General features: G+C 38.9%; 1 protein-coding gene across 1 annotated transcript in view; it reads right to left on the reverse strand.

Annotated features, from left to right (window-relative positions):
- The window catches only part of IL2RA (interleukin 2 receptor subunit alpha), a 55,000-nt gene that overhangs the window by 1,789 nt on the left and 31,616 nt on the right, over positions 1–21,595 (reverse strand). Inside the window, exons 3-8 of the mRNA XM_036761102.1 lie at positions 21,193–21,306; positions 15,652–15,840; positions 11,892–11,945; positions 11,008–11,061; positions 8,298–8,351; positions 6,477–6,543 (exon numbers count right to left, since the gene is read on the reverse strand). Coding sequence (XP_036616997.1) covers positions 6,477–6,543; positions 8,298–8,351; positions 11,008–11,061; positions 11,892–11,945; positions 15,652–15,840; positions 21,193–21,306 — 532 coding nt within the window. The remainder of the gene's footprint in view (positions 1–6,476; positions 6,544–8,297; positions 8,352–11,007; positions 11,062–11,891; positions 11,946–15,651; positions 15,841–21,192; positions 21,307–21,595) is intronic.

Raw genomic sequence — 21,595 nt, forward strand, 5'->3', positions numbered from 1 at the left:
TACTTTCTAATTTTAACTGTATTGGTTTTGGTTGTTCAAAACCTTAAAAATTTTGTGGAATCAAGATTGTCCATTTTATCTTCTGTGATTTTCTTATCCTTTGTTTTGGCCATGAATGCTTCCCCTAGCCATACACTTGAAAGAATCTTTTCCTGGACCCTCTAATTTGTTTATGATGTCACCACAACTCTGAATATTTGTTACAAGGGTTTGGTTTTTCTTTCCCCCCTCCCCCACAGTGGTGGTGGTAATGGTAGGAGGGATGGAAGAGAAAGTAAAGAAATGCTTGCTAACTAAATGAAATAAAAGATAAGGAAACTATTCAGGTTCTTAGCATCTTTCTTGTTCATCTTTTTATTGCATTTATATAGATCTAAAAGGGGAATGTTGACATTGCTATCATGTTTTATAGTCTATTTCTACTTGTAACCTGATTAACTTTTCTTTAAGTGCTTAGATACTATACCATTAAGTGCACATATATTGAATATTTATTTAATCAACTATGGTGCCTTTAAGCATAATGCAACTTCTCTGTTTATCTCTTTGAATGATGTTTATTTTTACTATTTCTTTGTTTGAGATCATGATTGCCATTCCTGCTTCTTTAGATTCAACTGAGGCATAATAAATTATTCTCCAACCTTAATTTTATCTTTTTGTGAATTTTTGTGTTTTGTGTTTTTCTTGTGAATAATATATTGTTGGATTCTTCTAATCTATCCTCTTCCATTTAATGAATTCACATTCATTGTTATAATTGTTAATCATGTGTTTTCTTTGATCATATCCTCTTATAATTTTTCCTTTTTTACCTCCCTTCAAAGAAAATAAGAGAATAGAATCTATACTAATAATGTGTAACTTGTCCCATACCTTTGCCCCTCCTTTTCTCTTAGCCCATATCTCGATCTCTGGTTCTCTTTCTTTCTCTCCTTTTGTGTTGGTAAGCAAAATGGGCTCTTAGCACTCAGTTCAACCAAATGTCCTTGAAGAGTTTGGCTTTTGTTTCCTTTCATTAATTCAGTGTATTTCATTGAGTCTTACTAGGTGCTAAGCCCCAGGCCCAAACCCCTATTATGCGCTAAGCCTATGTGGGTGTGAAGCTCCCAGGGTACTAGGGGGAGGTGCTAACTCAAGAGCCAATCATAGGAGCCTAAGTTCTGGTCATTCAGATGGCATTCGATGATGTCTGAAATGCTATATGAAGAGAAGACAGAGCCCTTTGTGCAGGGGCTCTCACTCTTGGTGGTGCCAGCTGATACGGAGACTCCGGGTAGCTGTAGCTAAGAGCCCTCCAGCTCATAACCCGGATATTGGGACTTTGTTAAACTCTGGTAACTATGCATTGGGATTTGAATCAGACAAGGTCTGTCTGTCAATGTTTGTAATTTGTTTGTATTTGTTCTAAAGTTCAGGGTACTGGATTTTTCCCCTGAACTAAGTGAATAGTATTTGTATGTCGAATTAAAGTAAACTTGTCAACCCCTTAACGCTGCTTTCCTTACTAAAGCAGATCAAAAGAACCTGGGCTTTTGCAGCGTGCTGGTAGCATGCTTGTTGTTGGACTTGTGTTGGTCTTTCACCCCCACAACAGCTGCTAGCTGGATTGTTGAAACACCTTTTAATCCCCCTTTGTAATCTGCCCTCCATACCTGGAATTGGTTATACTTTTGAATATACTCTTTTCCCTCCCCCTTCTTCTTTTCTCTGTCCCTGTCCTCCCATTGAATTTAACATATTTTCACACTAAACTCATGCCAGGTTTAAATAAGGGTGTGGTTCATGAGACATCTGCACTCCCCAGCCTGGACTTCCATGTTTGTATATTCTTTTGGTATACTGTCCCCGCCAAACTCACATCTTTTCCATACTTCCCACTCACTGGGAAGAACATCACCATTCTTTCAGCCACCCATGTGAGAAACCTGGGTGTCATTTTAAAATCTTTACTGTCACTAAACCCACACAGAAAATTTGTTGCCAGATCTTGTCTCCGCAATATCACTTGCATACATCACCTTTTAAATTTAATCTTCTGTTTTTTTCCTCCATCCACTCTTGGAGTCCTTATGTCCAACTCATTCTTTCTTCAGAAGCTCTACTTGTTACTTGTTTTAGAGTTACTTTCTTCTTCTGGGTTTACCTTTTGGGCTTCTTTTATCCCATAATATTTCTTCACTATATTAAGAGTTTTCTTCTGTTAACTCATGTTGTTACATGAGACTAACTAATAGGGTTCCAATCCTGGCAATGCATGCAGGAAACCCATTGGAAGTTTGGTGAACCTGCTTCTGGAATTTTACATCATTACAAACTTTTGGAAGTATTCCCATCAAACATCCAGGTAGGTACTGTGTACCCTGCACACATTGCCAGGACTGGGGCCCTTTTGGTTATTTCCCTATTTATATTCATGTCTGGAGTCTTAGTTCCTTGATAGTGACTTTGTGTTTTGCCAGGTTCTATCCTATTCTACACTATTGGAATTGGGTGACTACATCCTAGTTCTCCCTCCCTGCCTTCTTCCACAACTCTAACCTGGGATAAAGAGCTAGATCTGTCTTCTGAGTCATCTTCTAGTAACTCAACACAGAGGTCTCTTTTCTGCCTTGGTCTCATTCCTCTTGTGCTCAGTCAGCAAATGATGGTTGGCCTTTTCCCTTGCTGAATAGCTCACAGGCCAAACAATATATCTGAGATTTGAAATCACCCAGGGTACATGCTTGGGAATCCCAGTGTCAGCTGCCTAAGGAGGCTCTGTCCTATTTCTACCTCTACCTCCTTATATATTCATCTTTGGGGAGCTGGCTTTGACAACTGATATATCTCTGACAGTTTAGGACTGAGATTGCATTGGCTTCAGGGGAATTCATTGGGGCTGACTTCAGGACTCTGACATGTACTTAAGCAAAGCATACACAGGCTTCTGGCCATCTTCTTGTCTTAGAATGGATGGGGGTGTTTACTGATGTTTCCTTTTTTTGTGTCATTTCTTCAGTTGGTACTCTTTAAAGTCTTTTCTGGGGGTATTTAGTAAAGGATCCAAATTTTTCTAGAAGTTCACATTGCCATCATTTGTCAGCAGCCCTTTAGTAATTTTCCCTAAGTCACGCAGGTGGTAAATGGTAGATTCAGGATATGAACCACTGCAGTTCCCTCATTCAAATCCAACACTCTTAAAACTATAATGGCCTCTCTCCCAATTAGTTGTCAAGTCTTTTTCATTCTACCTCTTCAACATTTCTCACATCTGTCCCCTCCTCTCCACTCATTCAGTTATTTTCATTACCTTTCTCTTGGACTATTGCAATACTTTTCTAATTGGTCACTCTGTATTCAATTTCTGGCCTTTGCCATCCATTCTCCACACTACTACCAAAATCACAAGCCTAAAGCCCAGGTCTGAATATATCATTTCACTATTAAAGAAGCAACAGTGGCTCCCCACTATTTGGCCTTTAAAGCTCTTCACAGTGTAGCACCAGCCTATCTGAGCTGGTAAAAACTGGTTTTACTGGTATAGCCTCAGCCCTCCACTCCCTCACCCACTCAAAATACATTTATGCCAAGGTTAATAAACCCAGAGACCTGGTATTAACTACCTCCCTCCCCCTATTCTTTCGCTTTCATGACATGCTTTAATTTTCCTGGGATAAGAAATTAACCTCAAAGGAGCAAAAGATTCTATCCCTAACTACTTATTACAATGATAGGGGATCTTACCCAGGAGGAGGAAGGAATAAACTTGCCAAACAAAGGCCCTTTGACTGAATCCAAACTTCACAGAACAAATCCCCTTAATAAAAGGATTTGTTCTGTAAAACTTGGACTCAGTCAAAAGGCCACACTCAAGGACCTAGAAGGCCATATCTCAAGGCCACAGGCTCCCCACCCCCTGATAGAAGATTGGGACTAGGAGGATCCAGAATATCTTACCTTTAGAATAGATCACAGGGAAATCCTGAGTACCTTGGAGGAGAAGGAAAAGGAGGAGGAAGAGAAGAAAAAGGAGGGAGGAGGAAAAGGTAGAACAAGAGGGAGGAGGCAGGGGATAAGGAGGAAGAGATAGCTTGGAAGGTTTGTTTTCTGCTAGACTGGAATCTCTGGCCTACAGCCCTGTAGTTCTTCTGTAGCTCCCTTCAAAGTAAGGGAAGAAGACATACCTCAAATATCTTCCCTCTATTCTGACCTCACACCCTTGAAAGCAAACAGGAATGAGGGTAGGATGTGGTCCCCAGGCTATCTCCTCCTCTGGGATGTGGGGGCTACAGACCATATGTTTTAGTGACTATAAAATGCCCAAATGGGAGAAATTGTCATTTTCTGGGTCTCCTTGACATTGAAACCCAAATGATTGTAGCACCAGGATGCTCACATGAAAAATGTAAGAGAATTTCCCTCATGAGCTTTGGCCCAGATTTCACCTTGTGGGGATTCCAAGTGACTGCTACAACTGTAGAAAAACCATTCTAGCTTCTAATGATAAGTGTCAACTGCCACTGAAAAATGACAAACTAATTAGAAAATCAAGTTTAATCCAGTATGGGGACGGGGCACATCCTCATGATCTTGGATAATAGCCTGACTAAAAAATTGATACTACATATTACTCATGCATCTGCCTACCAAAGGAACTCTTCTCTGAGGAATTCAAATGGTTATTCACATGACTGATTAAGCTTATATTTGACAAATTGCCTCTAGCATAATGGATCCTTACTCAAACTCCCATGGAAGTGAACACACATATAGGACTGGGTCTACCAGAGAGACCCAAGAAGCCAAGGACTTTCTACACTTCTGCCAATTCTATCACTATGTAGAAAGGGGATCTTTAGGCAAGATTTCTTAGGGGGTATGGTTGGCCAGATATTGGCAAGTGGATTATGACACACTCTTCCATGACACCAGGGCCTATAGTTACAGATGTAGTGGTGCTCCTTGGTAGAAATGAACTAGTAGTGATAAGTGGGTCCTTTTTGAGATAGCGGGACAGTTAAATGGGGCAACATTGTGGATCTTCTCCTCCAGATATTCCACTTATAGGTTGGTATGAAAGGAAGTGATTAGACTTAGACAGGAGGTTGTGGACTGGTTGGGAAGAGAACCCTGACGTGCACACTTCCTTGCTTTATTTTCACAGGTAACACTGAACACTGAAGGGGAACCAGTGGAGGCTGATTTCATTCTCACTGTTTGATTTTCTGCTTCATCTTTTACCCTGGCTGTTACTTATACGGTGGAGGAAGACAGACCTAGATAGCACTTTTCATGGGGATTCTCTTATTTTTATGTTTTTCTTCCAGGTACGTAGCTGCAGACCCACTGACTCCAAACTCCTTCTTGTGCTTGACTCAAGCAATAGCAGTAGCATCTAGTTTTTTCTGTGTCAACTTTCGCTGTCTTGAACTGAGAACTTTTGATTTGGATGAAGGGTGCTGGGCCTAGAGCCAGTGAAAACTAGTTAGACTAGCATGGTCATAGAGCCCACCAGGATGCCTGTATGCTAAGGCTAATGAACCCCCAAAGTGGATTTTGCCACCCCCTCCCCCCAGCCTCTTGCTTGTGGGTACAGTTAAAGTTTCCTGAATCCTCGACCTTATTCCCTATACCTTATTAGGCAATTTAGAAAATACCCTGATTTCATTGCTTCAGTTCCTACTACCTTTTGATGAGGAAGTCTTCCATTTTGTCTTCCGCAGTCTCATAGTGGCTTTTTGTCTAAAACTGTATAAAATTTTGAGCCTTGAGGGGATCTTTGAACACTGTTGGATAATTGTAAGTCCAAAGCCACCCTGCTGTTGTGTTACCATTGGACAAAGGGTGATGGATGTCTCTAAGACTGTTTCACATTGGCTTCTGTTTTCCTCTTCTTGTTGTTAGTAGCAATGAAGTTTTGTTAACTGTTCTCCCTGAGTGGTGCTTTTGCTCTTTATCTGAAACCCTACCTTCCCCTCTTTGTAGGATGCTGATACATTACTCCTTCTCACACACTATACTTTAGCCAAATTGTGATGTTCTATCTCCTGCCTCCGTGGCCTTGCAAAGGCTGTCTGTCATGTCCAGAATCACCTTTCATCTCCATATCTGCTTCTTGGAATCTCTATCTCTCTTCAAGTCCAGCTCAAATGCACCGAGGCCTTTAGTGACTCCCACAAATGTTAGTACCATTCATCCTCCTTCATTTTTATGTACTTATTGTACATATAGCCTCTGTTTACATATCTGCGGACATGTATATTCCCTGAAAAGTATAAATTCTTTGCTTACAAGAACCATCTCATTTTTGTGTTATTATCCTTAGCACTTACCAAAGTGATTGATTCCTACTACAGGGACTGATAAATGCTCGTTGGTTGATTGATTGACGTTATGTTTGTAACTGACAAGGATATTGCCTAGGTCCATTATCGTTCTCTGTTCTTAAGTCTTTTTCCAGTTCTGGAAAATGTTTGTGTTAGTACTTGACTTACCATTTTTTCCTCCAGGTGATGCCGACCAGGAAGATTACAAAACTCATCAGGAAAATGCAAGCAACAACTGCCAAGGAGATACGATACAAAATGAAATCTATTAGCTATTAGGATGTAGTAGCTAGCTTGAGCGTGGTAGACTAGGCAAATCTCCTTTACAAGGAGACTTTTAGGCAAGGGTTCCCCAAAGAAGGAAATACTTATTAATTGATTGATTGCTGCTTCCTTGTCCAACTTTGAGTAGAGCAAAAAATTCAGGTTTTCTCTACTGTCCCTCTTAGAAGCTAACAAGGCTGGGCTAGGTAGGAAGAAGGCTTTTTCCATGGAAAATGCAGTGGTGTCATCCCTACTATGCTATACTTGAGAAAGTTGAGAAAGGACAGTTCAGAAAGTTTCAGAGGTCCAGCACACTAGGATAGAGAGTATGCTAAGCTCAGGCCTGGTAACCTTGAACTTATTTCCCTCCTCCAATGGGATATTACTCAAGCCAATGACATCCAGATTCGTGATAGCTGCCTGTGGCAAAGACTATTCATTTCACTTCCCTCAAAGTCTGGCCAGGAGGGGAGGTGATGAGTAGGGTCTAGACTACAGGGTGAAGCCAAGTATAGAACCCAGCCAAGGACAGCTCAGAGATCGTAGCTTTGCTTTTCACATTTGCTAGTATCAAACTAATTCCCAGGGTGAAACCAGTCCCTATCTTCTTATAGCTATAGTAGGCTGATCTTGGGTCTCAAGGTACATGATAGTGGGGAATGGAAGGTTTGAAGAGAAAGAAAGGGGGAAGAGAGGCAGGTGTAAGATGAACATCCAGCTATTGGCTGTCTCTAGGTATATTTTATCATTTTTGATGTATAACTGTCATATTTAATCCATTAAACCAAATGGTTTTTTGGTATTCTATTACTTTGTTAGTCCTGTTACTTGTTACCCTAAGTATTTGGTTGAATGAAATAATATTTACTAATGTATTTATTTTATATTTTATAAATTTGTTCACACTTTATAAATTTATTCAAATTTAATAGAACACTGCCATTATAAAAAGTACCCTACAACAATGCATAACTAAGAATTATTTCTTTCCACTTCACTTATGGTATTTCATTAATATATTGGCAAAATTATGTGTCCAATCTTGTTTCCAATTAACAAGCATTTATTAAGCATCTACTACTTGGCACTGGGCTGGATGCTGAGGGTACAAATATTAAAATCCTGTCCTCAAGGAACTTAAATTTTACTTTCACAGAGAAAGGAGAATATTGGAGATTTTTGGAGAAGTAAATACAGACATATACAAAAGACAAGAAAGTGATATGGGGAGGCACTAATAATCTGAAGAATCAAGAAAGACCTCCTGATGAAGGTGGCACTTGAGACGAACCTTGAAGGACACCAAGAGGTAGGGGTGAGGTAGATCATGGCAGGCATGAGATAGAGCAGGAGATATCAAGTACATGGAATAGCAAGTAGGTCAGTTTCACCAGAGGGGAAATTGTGAGGGGGAATAATGTGTAGTTAGTCTGGAAGGATATGTTGGAACCATATTGTGAAGGACTTTAAAGGTCAAACAGAGGAGTTTGTATTCTAGAGACAATAGGATACCTCAGAAACTTCTCGTGAGTGACCTATGCTTTAGGTCAAACCTTGGATTTAAGAAAACATCATAAAAAGCTCTGTCTCAATATGAATTATGCTAGAGTCTGGATCTGTCCGTAACCTTGACAAACATTACACAGTATCTAGCATGGGTATTTTTAACATGTTTAATAACTATTCTTAAGATACAAGTATTATATATAAAATAATTTGACTCACCTGCTATCTTATGTTCTGTAGTAAATGAAGATGGTACAGACATTTCAGTGGAAACTGGAAAAAATCATCGGAATTTAAGAATATCAGTTTAGTAGTTGTATGGAGGAGGATAGATGAGAGAGACTATTCAGGGAAACCGGTTAGGAAGTGTTGACAATAGGTCAAATGTGATGACATGGGCTTGGTCTAGCATGGAGGTTTGTGTGAACGGAAAGAAGAAAATAGATGGAAGAAACTTAAATCAACAAGACTTGGCAACTGATTAGATGGGGGGGGGTGTTGAAATTGTTTTTACATGGAACTGGGGAAATAAGATACACAGGCAATGGGGTATAGAAATCTATCTTACCCTACAGGAAAATAGAAGGGGAAGGGGATAAGGGAAGGGTGGGGGTAATAGAAAGGAGGGCAGAAGTGGTAGTCAGAAGCAAAACACTTTTGAGGAGGGACAGGGTGAAAGGAGGGAGAGAATAGAATAAATAGGGGTAAGGAAAATAGGGTAGAGGGAAATACAATTAGCAATAGTAACTGTGAAAAATAAATTTTGAAGCAAGTTTCTCTGATAAAGGCCTCATTTCTCTAACATATAGAAAACTGTGTCCAATTTATAAAAACAAGAGCCATTCCCCAATTAACAAATGATCAAAAGATATAATCAGTTTTCAGATGAAGTAATTAAAGCTATCTATAGCCATATGAAAAAATATTCTAACTCACTACTTTTTAAATTTATTTTTTATTTTTAGTTTACAACACTCAATTCCACAAGTATTTGGGTTCCAAATTTTCTCTCCTTCCCACTCCCCAATTGATGGACATCCCCTTGATTTCCAATTCTTTGCCACCACAAAAAGAGTTGCTACAAATGTTTTTGTACATAAGGGTTTTTTTCCAACTTGTATTATCTCTTTGGGATATAACCTTAGAAGTGGTATTGCTGGGTCAAAGGGTATGCACATTTTTATAGCCCTTTGGGCATAGTTCCAAATTGCTCTCCAGAATGGCTGGATCAGTTCACAATTCCACCAACGATGTAATAATGTTTCTATTTTCCCACATTCTCTCCAGCATTTATCACTTTCCTGTTTTGTCATTTTAGCCCATCTGACAGGAGAAATGTGGTAGCTAAGAGTTGTTTTGATTTGCATTTCTTTAATCAATAGTGATTTAGAGCATTTTTCATATGCCTATAGATATCTTTAATTTCTTCCTCTGAAAACTGCCTGTTCATATCCTTTCACCTCTAACTCACTATTGATTGGAGAAATGCAAGTTAAAACAATTCTGAGGTACTACCTCATGCCTATTAGACTAGATAATAGGACAGAAAAGATAAATGACAAATGATGGAGGGGATGTGGGAAAAATGAGATATTAATGTGCTGTTGTCAGAGTTGTAAATTCATTAAGCCATTCTGTAGAGCAATTTGGAACTATGCCTAAAGGGCTATAAACCCATGCATACCCTTTGACCCAGCAATCCCACTACTAGGTCTGTATCCCAAAAGAGATTAAAAAAACAAAAAGGAAAAGGACCTATATGTACAAAAATATTTATAGCAGCTCTTTTCTGGGGGCAAGGAATTAGAAATTGAGGGGATGCCCATCAATTGGGAAATGGCTGAACAAGTTGTGGTATGTAAACTGTGATGGAATACTATTGTACTATAAGAAATGATGAGCAGGATGCTCTTAGAAAATCCTGGAAAGACTTTCATGGGTTGATACAAAGTGTACTGTGTACAGAGTAACAGGATTACTGTAAGATGATCAGCTGTGAATGACCTGGCTATTCTCAGCAATACAATGATTCATGACAACTCTGAAGGACTTAGGATGAAAAATGCCGTCCGTCTCCAGACACTGATGGTGTCTGAATACAAATTGAAGCATGCTTTTTTTTAAACTTTCTTTATTTTTCTTGAGGTTTTTTTTGCCTATATTTTCTTTCACAACAACTATTATGGATAGGTTTGCATGACTACATATGTATAAACTATATCAAATTGCCTGCCTTCTCAGCGGGAGTGGGGCGAGAGAGGAAGGGAGATAATTTGGAACTCGAAATTTTAAAAACAAACATAAAAATTGTTTTTACGTAGAATTGGGGAAAAGTTAAATACTAAATAAATAAAAAAGAAGAATGAAGAGCTGAGGATAACTCTTTGGTTACTGGAAGAATGCTGGTCACCCTATAGAAATAGGGAAATTGTTTTTCAGCTGACTTTTTATCTAACATGAATCGGTCAATATTATAACGAATGATTAACTTTTTTTTTGTTTGCCAAATGCGGTGTCATCCATTTCATGAATTATTTCCATGGTCCCAAGATTGTTCTACTTTTTACAGATATGATCTTATGGATCAGATTTTCCTGACCGGAAAACAAAGGTTAACAATTGTAGAACGTTACTTCTCTGGTTCCCTGGTCATATTCTCACCTCACCATCACTCTTGCCTTCACTTATATTTACCCTTGTTCCATCCATTACATTAAAATATCTCCTGGTCTGAAAGGGCATTCTGCCATTTCTAACAACTGGTTTGAGAACTTATCATAAAAAATTATGTCTCAATATGAATTATGCTAGAATCTGGATCTGTCCTTAACTTTGACAAGCATTACATAGCACCTAGAATGGGTGCTTTTAACATGTTTAATAACTGCTCTTAAGATACAAGTATCATACATGATATAATTTGACCTACCTGCTATCTTATGTTCTGTAGTAAATGAAGATGGTACAGATGTTTCAGTGGAAGCTGTAGGAAAAAAGATTGTTGAGATTTAAGAATATCAGTTTGGTAGTCATGTGGAGGAGGTTAGATGAGAGACAATGTTCAGAGAAATCAGTCTGGAAGCTCTTACAATAGTTCAAATGAGATGATGTAGACTTGGTTTAGTGTGGAGATTGTGTGGACAGAAGAAAATAGCTGGAAGAGATGTTGAGAAAGTAAAATCAACAAAACTTGGCAATTGATTAGATGGGTGTGTGTGCGACAAAGAACAAAGAGCTGAGGATGACTCTGTGGTTGCCAACTGAGGTTACTGGAAGAATGCTGGTCACCCTATAGAAATAGGGAAATTAATTTTCAGGTAACTCTTGATCTAACAAGAATCATTCAATATTCTAATGAATGATCAACTTTTTTTTGTTTGCCAAATGTGGTGTTGTCCCTTTCATGCTTATTTCCATGGATTGTTCTACTTTTTATACATGTAGTCAGATTTTCCTGACCAGAAAACAAAGGTTAACAATCTTAGCATATTACTTCTCTGGCTCTCTAGTCATATTCTCATTTCGCCATCATGTTTGCCTTCACTTATATTCACCCTTGTCCCATCCATCACACTAAAGTATCTCCTGGTCTGAAAGGGCATTCTGCTGTTTCAAGTTAGCTTTCTAGCAACTGGTTGACTATAGTTTGAGAACTTATCATAAAAGGCTATGTCTCAACATGAATTATATTAGAGTCTGGATCTGTCCTTAACTTTGACAAGCATTACATAGCACCTAGAATGGGTGCTTTTAACATGTTTAATAACCGCTCTTAAAATGCAAGTATTATATACATAAAATAATTTGACCTACCTGCTATCTTATGTTCTGTAGTAAATGAAGATGGTACAGATGTTTCAGTGGAAGCTGTAAAAAAAGAATTGTTGAGTATGTTTTCTAGACACTGTGACAGGTGGAGGAAAGTCTATTTTATTCTAATTATATCAAATAGTACAATAATGGAATGTACAAGAATGGAATAGAAGTTCAATGGTCTGGTAAAGAGAGGTAGGAAGGTGGGCAGTGGATCTAATTGCCTCCTAATCTTCCAGCATTTGCCACACTTTGTCTTCAAGGCTAAGGGTCCTTTACCTTTTCATGAGGAGTAACTACTTTTTATTCCCTTAAAGCCTTGCATAAATGAATTCAGAGCAAAGCCAAGGGTACTGATGCTTGTTACATTACCCTATCTATTGGGGTTTCTTGGAAATGGAAAGGTTGGCTGCACTTTCAAGCTGTGTAATCAACTCTGTAAGTCTTTAGGGTTTACTGATATATCACAATGTATCTGCTAGAGGCATTTACTTAAGTAAATCACTTTTCACTTTTTGTTTTCCAGTATTACAATCAATATTTTCTCTCCGTGGAAAATAATTTTGGCATTTGTGTGGAGGATGGTTTGGGGATGGGTACTGAGGTAAAGAGAGGAGGTTATTGAAATATTCCAGGAGAAAAGTGATGAAGATTTGAATCATGTGTTAATATAGAAAAGAGGATGTATACAAGTGACATCGGGGAGACAAAATTTCTCAACAAATTTTTTTGTGTAAGGTTAGTGAAAGTATGGATTTGAAAATGATACTCAGGTTGCTTACATGGGTGGCTGTAGGGATGGTGCTATTCTCAATGAGAGGGAAGTTTGGAAGAGGGGTGAGTTTGGGAAGAGGGGTAATGATCAATTCTGTTTGTGATATGTTGAGTTTGATATGGTTTGATAAGTTCAAAATACCTGATAGTCAAATAGTGGTGCAGAACTGGAGCTTAGAAGAAAGGCAAAGAGTTACATATAGACATGGAAGGCATGTCATTAGAGCTGATAATTGAATTTATGAGGGTGTGATGGTAAGCAGGGTGGGACTTTTTGCCTTTGTTTGAAGGGCAGGTAAAGTGGGACCTTTAGTTTTTTGTTTTGGAGTGCTTCTCAGCACTGAGGCAATCAAGTACTTTGAGTCTTGCCTTTGTTTCAATCAAAAGTCTTTGATTGGATCAAGAGTCTTTGATGACCTGATTAAGCCACAGGAAAGCTTAGGGCACATGGGTTTGAGTAGCATGGTTGTGACACCCTATGACCCTGAACTGGGTAAATAAACTCTGAGGTTGGCATTTTGTTTTGGGGTTCTTACTCATTGGAAGAGTGTTGTGTCATCTGACCAGATGAGACTCTGGGTAGCTGTCATGGAGCCTCCTGGCTTTGAAAAACCCAGTTATTGTTGCTTCTCTCTCTGGTAACTGTTTATGTATTGCTTGGACAGACAGCTAGAAGCCTGTCTGCTGATTTGTGTTATTTTGCTCTGTTTATATAATGCATGCTTGTAATTTCTGTTTGTATTTTCTCTGAAGTTCAGGGTCCTAGCTTTTTCCCTTGAATTAAGTGAATGATATATGTATGTTTAATTAAAGTGAGATTGTAAACCCTTAAAGTTGCTTTTCTTAGAAAAGCAGATCAAAGAACCTGTGCTAGCAGCCCTTCTGTGTGTTGGTGTTGTTGGTCTTACACAGCCACAGTAGCAGCAAGCAGCATTGTTGTTACAGAGGGTTGTTAAGGTCACTAAAGGAAAAACTATAGTGATAAAAGAGAAGCAGGTCAAACACAGAACCTTGGAGGACATCCATAGTTAGTGTTAAGTGGGTGAAGATCCAATAAAGCAAACTTTAACGAATAGTCAAAAAGGCAGGAAGAAAATCAAAAAAGAGCAGTTTTACAAAAACCCCAAGATAAATATACAGGAAAAGAAGGTGGTCAATTGCACCAAATATTTCAGAGAGGTAAGGAAGAATTGAGGACTGAGAAAAGGTTAGTAGACTTGGCAGTTAAAACACCAAGAGAGAATTTTCAGTTCAATGATGAGGTTAGATGAGGTTAGGATGATGAAATTGTAGAGGCTTAGAAGAGCAAGAAGAGAGAAAGTAGAGGCCCCTTACGTACCGATTTTCCAAAAAAAAATTAGCTCAGGAGAAGAGAGATAAAAGATAATAGTCAGTGAATAGAGTAGGAATAAATGACTATTTTTTAAGAGATGGTAGAGAGTTTATTTGTATGAAAAGGGGAATGAATCTCTGATGAGAGAGAGAGAGAAAGAGAGAGAGAGAGAGAGACAGAGAGACAGAGAAAGACACAGAGAGAGAGAAACACAGAGAGAGATGGAGACAGTGATAATGATAGGATGATAGTGGGGCAGTCTGCTGGAGACAATGAGAGATGATGGAATGAAGGGGGCATATAGAGGAATTGCCCTTGGCAAGAAGGGCCATATCATCATCAGAAGCTGAAGTGAAGGAAAAGATGGGGGGGATGATGTAAGTACTGAAATGATGATGTAAGGGGTGGGGTTAAGATAAGAAGGGGGAAAAAGAGGCTTCTTTTTTTTTTGTCTGAACTAAAAATCTTTTAGCTAAGAGGGTGGGGGAGGGGGATAGTATGAGAGGCTTAAAGAGAGAAGATCTGGGACAGGTTCTGGGTTGAGTGGGGTAGAGAATCGATAAGGGAGGAGTAGAAGTTTTGCCTTATTGCTAGTTAGGGCAGTTGACAATTTCTCGAAATTCTTCTAGTTCAGTTTAGTAGCACATGATTGGAATCCAAGGTTGGATGGTGAGAATAACCCAAGATTGGGTCTTGGAAAGGCATAAGTGAGGACAGACAAGGGAACAAAGGATTCAAGAGCAGAGGATAATGTGGAATGTAACTAGTTCACCACCAAGTTGAGATTAGGAAGGGAAGAAAGTATTGCTAGAGTAGGGGTAATAGCTTGGGAAAGTACTGAAGGGTAGAGGGATTGGAGGTCAATGTAAGGATAGAATAGGGTTAAGAGTATTGAAGCATAGGGATAGATGAAATGATAAAAGATTATTAATTTCAGAGTTTTTAATATGAAAGTGGAATACTATAATCAAAGATGTGAACATCTGTTTATGTAGCTGAGTGGAATGGAGGGATAGGTCATGGGAGCTGAATAGATTGAGGAGCTGAGAAGTTAGAGTATTTGAAGGAATAGCAGCAGTAAATCCCCTAGTATGAGGGCAGGGATTGGGGCGAGAAAGAGAGAGAGAGAGACAGAGAGAGAGACAGAGAGAGAGGGACAGAGAGACAGAGAGACAGAGACAGAGAATGAATGCCCTAAGAGTCGGTAGATAATGGTCACCAGAATATGAATTGGTTGATAAATTTGGGTAGAATGAAAGAAGGAAAGGTGCCTATTGTGTTCTAGGAGACTTTGGAAGTCCAACCAGAAGGCAGGAGGTGTTGCTGTGTCCTGGGTATCTGGAAGCAAGGCAGTAAGTGACTTTGATGAATTATCACCTCCGTGTCATCCTTGTCCCAGTTCAAATTGCATGATAAAACTGTTTAGAATCTCTGATCAGGCACCTAAGAGGTCATCTGATTGGTCAAAGCTAGTTAGTATTTAAACTGAACCTCAAAATGGAGACTCTGTGCTGGATACTGGGTTAACACTTTGCGATGTTTTGATCAGGAAGCTGAAGTCATGTTATTGGCTATAAGAGAAGCCTGGGAGTGGGGGAGGAGTGGAGGAGAGAGTAAGGATCACAAAGGTAACTGGAAAAGGACTATACTAACTGACATTGGTGCATTTCAGAGGAGGATCGCTCCATGTTAGTTTTCCATTGGTGTTTCTGCAGATACTCTCAGCAGTACCCTTATATTTGGCTGTTTCAAGACACCGGTATTGAAGCTTCTGCCCCACCACAAATCGATAACTCTTTGTTTCACTAGCATGTTTCGAAAGTACAGGTTCCTGACAGTGACCTTAAAAAGGGAAAAAAAATATGAGCATAAGATAGTGTTGAGAATACAAGTAATTGACTTTTTGCCTAGAGTGTGGATAGAGATGGAGCCTTGGTTCTTATTCATTCCTGACTTCACAAAGCCAGCTATTTATTATTTTTTTCCTTGTAGGAAGAACATTAATTTGTCTTACTTCTACTTTAGGAACTTCAAAACTATTTATGTGTATGATATTGTCAGTACGTGTTAATGCAAAACACAGAACTACATAAATTTTTGAGATTTTATTCCAGTGCTAAATTGTAGTGGCTCTAACACATACTATGTTTTAGAAAACTAATTTTTGTGTGTGTTGGATGTGCTCTTGCTCAACCTACTCCCCCTGTCCCCCAACACACTCCATAGATTACTAGGCTATAAACTGGAGGGTTAGACTACCGCTTATTATCTTTGCAACTCAGACCCATAAAGTGCCTTATACATATTAGACATTTAATAAATACCTCAATTGAGTTGCAGGGATGTACAAATCACACTGTAACAACTAACCTAGGTTATTTTTACCTTTTTTTGTAATTGAAACAATAAATAAATTAGACCTAGAGTTAAATGGAATTATCAATGGAAAGAGCCTTCAACTAATGACATTTATATAGCACTTTAAGGTTTGCAAAGTAGGGAAAAGAAGAGAATAAGCATTGATGTTGCACCTACTCTGTGCTAAGCACTCTTAACACATATTATCTCATTTGACCCTCAGAACAATGCTAAGAGGTAGGTGTTATTATCATCTTCATTTTGCAGTTGAGGAAACTTAGACAAACAGAGGTTAAATAACTTGCCTGGAGTCACATGACTGCTAAGTGTCTGAGACTGGGTTTGAACTCAGATTTTCCTGAACTCCATCCTCACAAAGTGTTTCACATATATTACATTCAGATACATACATTGATCAAGTGACCTGGGTTCTAGTTCCAGTCCTGCTGCTACCTGCTACCACCTCTCTCTGTGAAATTAGATAAATTATTTAAACTTTCTGTTCTATCAGGCACTGTGGTAAACACTGAATATATGAAGAAAGGCAAAAACAATCCCTGTTCTTCAGGAATTTACCTTCCGATGGGGCAGACAGCAAATAAGTATATACATATATACATACATATATATATATATATGTATATATATATATATATGTATATATACACACACACACACCATGCAAGCAGAACAGATGACAAATAAGCTTAGCGGGGAAGCTGTGGGGACAAGAAAAGACCTCCTGTGGCAGTTGAGTGGGGTCTTGAAGATTTTAAGATTCCAGAGATTGTAAGAGGCAGAAATTTACTAGAATAAAACTCATTCCAAAAATATTCCAGAAGAGAGGGCAGAAAAGAGTAGTTGGCACAGACTACAATATAGTGACAAGATGCATAAATATGTTTCCTCACTGTGATGATCTCCTGGAGGGGTTCCTTCAGAACAACTCTCTAAGTCACACATGAACACCATCAAAGCACCATGTATTTAATGAGATTGTCTGTCTCTGTCAAACAACAACATGGACTAACTCATGAGGCTCAAATGAAATATATTATGTATATTTAAATTTTACCTATATATTTATATATTTATCTACATGTGGCCCCTATTTCAAAAACGTCTCCTAAAGAAGCAATAGAAACTGTAACTGTCTTTTTAAGACCAGAGAAAAGTTGTTATTAGTTGCCATTCTATGATGTGTCAGTCCCTTTAGAGTCAGGATGCATGTAAGTTTTAACTTAGGTCTGTGAGGATCTATGAGGAAATGATTTGGGAGAAACTTTGGAGGAAACAGAGAAAGAGAGTGGGAAGAAACTTCTTTCTTGGGCAAACTACCTCAACTGCTATTTTTTTGAGGAAACATTATAAGGAGAAATTTATAAAGGAATGAGTCTATAAAGAGACATTTAAGAGTTATGACTTGAGAGAAGCTGAAGTAATTATTTTCCTGTTGTAGCTAGAGATAAGTTGGAGAAGACAGAGAAAAAGAAGAAGGGATCTTTAAGGGATCTTTCTTTTCTTTTTTTGAAAGAAGAGTAAGAAGGTGCTTGCAAAGTGCTATATAAGTATTATTCGTCCAAGGCTTTTTCCACTTAATGTTCCATTTAACTAGAAATCTGATTTATTTGTTAATCCAAGTAAACTAAATGGCATATCACCATGTTCTCAGAAGTGAAGAGAAGGCACCTTGCAGTTATAGGAAGAGTTTCAGGTGAATCCGATTGTGATCTTTCTCACAGCTAAAATATTGTAAATTATCTTTGATATTATAATTGTTTGCTTTGTTAATAAATTATTTATTCAGAAATTTTATATTCAAGCCTAGGAGATGAAAGGATTTAATATATAGGAAGATATGAATAATTACTCTTGTAAAAGGAAGTTTCTCCAGTGGAGTGGGGATTCTGAGCCTTAGTTGATTGAATGATATGATGACATTTTATCAATGAGAAAATATATGAACATACTGCTGGATCATGCTTGAGGCAAGGATAAGATTAAATATGAGAACCAGTCTGGTGGCAGGCTGTGGGGTAAATTATAAAGTTGATCATCCAGGTCATCCTGTTACATATGAAAGGTCATCTTCCTAACCTTGTAACACACACACACACACACACACACACACACACACCAGACCCCTGATTTCACATATATGTGGAATTTCTCATCAATCTGAGGTATTGTATATAACCTTATACTCTTAGTGAGTGCCTGGGACTCAGTTAATTTGTGTAAAAGGGACGGCATGAAACTAAATCTATTCGATTCCAAAGTCAAACTGTCTTTCTCCCTCCCTCCCTCTCCCTTTCCCTCTCCCTCTCCCTCTCCCTTTCCCTTTCCCTCTCCTTCTCCCTTTCTCTCTCTCTCTCTCTCTCTCTCTCTCTCTCTCTCTCTCTCTCTCTCTCTCTCTCTCTCTCTCTCTCTCTCTCTCTCTCCCCCCTCCCTCTTAATCCTTTCCTCTCTTTCTCCTCTCCTTCTCCTCTCCTCTCCTCTCCTCTCTCTTTTTCTCCTCCTCTCTATCCTCTTCCTCTCCCTCTCCTCTTTTCCTTTCCCTCTCTGCTTCATCTCCCTCTCATCTTCTTCTCCTCTCCTCCTCTCCCTCTTCTTTTCTCCTCCTCTCCCTCTCCTCATCCTCTTCCTTGCTGCTTCACTTTTTCTCATCCTCCTCTTGTCTTCTCCTCTCCCTCTCCTCTTGTTCTCCTCCTTGTCTCCTCTTGTTCTCCTCTCTCTCCCCTCTTGTTCTCCTCTCCCTCTCCTTCTCTTTGCCTCTTCCTCTCCTCTTCTCCTCTCTCTCCTCTTCCTCTCCCTCTCCTCTTCTTCTCTCCCTCTCCTCTTCTTCTTTTCTCCCTTTCTTCTTCTTCTCCTCTCCCTCTCCTTTTGTTCTCCTCTCCATCTCTTTTTCTTCTCCTCTCTCTTTCCTCTTGTTCTCCTCTCTCTCCCCTCTTGTTCTCCTCTCCCTCTCCTTCTCTTTGCCTCTTCCTCTCCTCTTCTCCTCTCTCTCCTCTTCCTCTCCCTCTCCTCTTCTTCTCTCCCTCTCCTCTTCTTCTTTTCTCCCTTTCTTCTTGTTCTCCTCTCCCTCTCCTTTTGTTCTCCTCTCCATCTCTTTTTCTTCTCCTCTCTCTTTCCTCTTGTTCTCCTCTCCCTCTCCTCTTCTTCTCCCCCTCTCCCTCTCCTCTTCTTTTCCTCTTCCTCTCCTCTTCTTCTCCTCTGTCTTCTTCTTCTCTTCTCTCTCTCTTCTTCTTCTCCTCTCTCTCTCCATTTCTTCTCCTCTCCCTCTCTTCTCTCTTTTTCTTCTCCTCTCTCTTTCCAATTTTTCTCCTCTTTGTCTCCACTTCTTCTCTTCCTCTCCTTTCCTCCTCTCCTCTCTCCTCCTTTATCCTCTTCTCTCTGCCTCTACATGCACAAACACACACACATGCATATACACTCGAGCACACGCATGCACACAGACAGAGAGAAAGAGAGAGAGAATTATGTCTCTCATGTATAAGAGAAAGGGCAACTCAATATGAAGAAGGAAATAGAATCCAGCTTTCAAAGATGGTTTGAGTAAAGTTCTGTCTAAAGCAGAGGTTCTTAAGTTTTTTGTGTCATGGATATCTTTTGCCAGTTTGGTGAAACCTGTGGACCTCTTCTCAGAATAAGGCTTTTAAATGCATGACAAAATACTTAGGATTTCAAAGGAAACCAATTAAATTGAAATAGTTAAAAAATATTAAAAAAAAATTTCAAAGACCCTATGTTTAGAGAAAGAGGACTAAAAAGTCTGTCAATAGTCATTGCGTTGGTCTGGTGTCCTTGGAGCCTGAAAGACCTGGGTTCAAGTTCATCCTTTGAAGCATTCTGTCTGGTGATCCATGTCTTTTAAACTCAGTGCACCAAGCATTCTCTAAATCTATAAGTTGGCAGAAAGAGTTTCTTTACTGGAGATTCCTTTTGATGAAATCATTGACCAAAAAAATTAATCACTTTCAATTATTTTATGTTTTTTGTTTCTCTGATCCATGTTAAGGTAGTTATGGGGAGGCCAGGTAGGAAGGTAGACAAAGCCTAATGGTGATACGAGTTGCTAAGACAGAGCCACAGAGCTATGGGGAACTGGGAAGAAGGAGTAACAAGGGTTGGTCATATAGAAGGGAATATTGCTTATAGAATCATAGAACTTATGAGTTTTGTGAATTTGGACAACTGACAGATTCTGTGAGTTTCAGTTTGCTCATCTGTGAAACTACGTATTTCACAAGATTGTTGCAAATAAAGTATATTGATAACCCTAATATTCTATAATATTGTAAATTATTTATTCAATTCTGCATCCTGCCTCCAAGCAGGTCAATAATTGAGACGTTCAAGAAAGATAATTGCCTTTTCAATTTTTAAGCATCTTCAGAACCGGAATTTCCACCATTTCTTGTCAGTGTTTAATCACCCTGACATGTAAGAAATTATTACTTTCATCTAACTAAACTCTTTTTTGCTCTTTGTTTGATGCTTGGTGCTTGAAAGAAAAACACAGTGGAAATCCAATTTGCAAATTTTTTTAGTTCACCATCCCAAACTGATAAAGTCTATATTACCTCTAGGAGAAGAACACTGAATCCAGATTGCCACAGTGTAAATTGTTCTGAGACAGTGGAAGGCTTTTCCTGCAAAAGTCATTAAATCAATTCTTTCTACAAGTGATATCCTAAGAGGAGGTGAACACATAATATGGTATTCTAAGCTTTCAAAGTCTTCAAGGAAAGTATGTCATGTACTTATGAGAAGGAAGATATCCACTGCTGGAAGACTCAATTAGAGAATTCTATTGTTACCTGCTCCATTTCTTACTTGTGAGGCTATAAGTTTGAAGTTTGTTGTCTGTAGTTGTTTGGCTTCTGTCTGTCTGTTCTCCAGGGTTAATAGGAGCACTTGCAACACTTTGTTCTTCTTGGTTCCAAGGGACTAAGTGTACATGTGAACAAAAAGCAAACAAACGCAAAACTTGAAAATTGTATAGACGTACATACAAATCTGTGAAAATATTGCATTGCAGTAGTTACTACACAGTACTTTTATCTAATGACTGTAAGTGATCAGCAAACTGGTCAAATGCATCAACAGCTATTCTTAGTCTTGTGACACTTGCACCAGCTCAAACAATTACTTATAATTACTATCATTTGAATGTTGAGGATTGCAGGTGTCAGGGATGAAATCCCTCTAGGAAAAGCAGGAAAAAGAACCAACTTCT

The sequence above is a fragment of the Trichosurus vulpecula genome, chromosome 5 (assembly GCF_011100635.1).
Source record: "Trichosurus vulpecula isolate mTriVul1 chromosome 5, mTriVul1.pri, whole genome shotgun sequence".
Classification (NCBI taxonomy): domain Eukaryota; kingdom Metazoa; phylum Chordata; class Mammalia; order Diprotodontia; family Phalangeridae; genus Trichosurus; species Trichosurus vulpecula.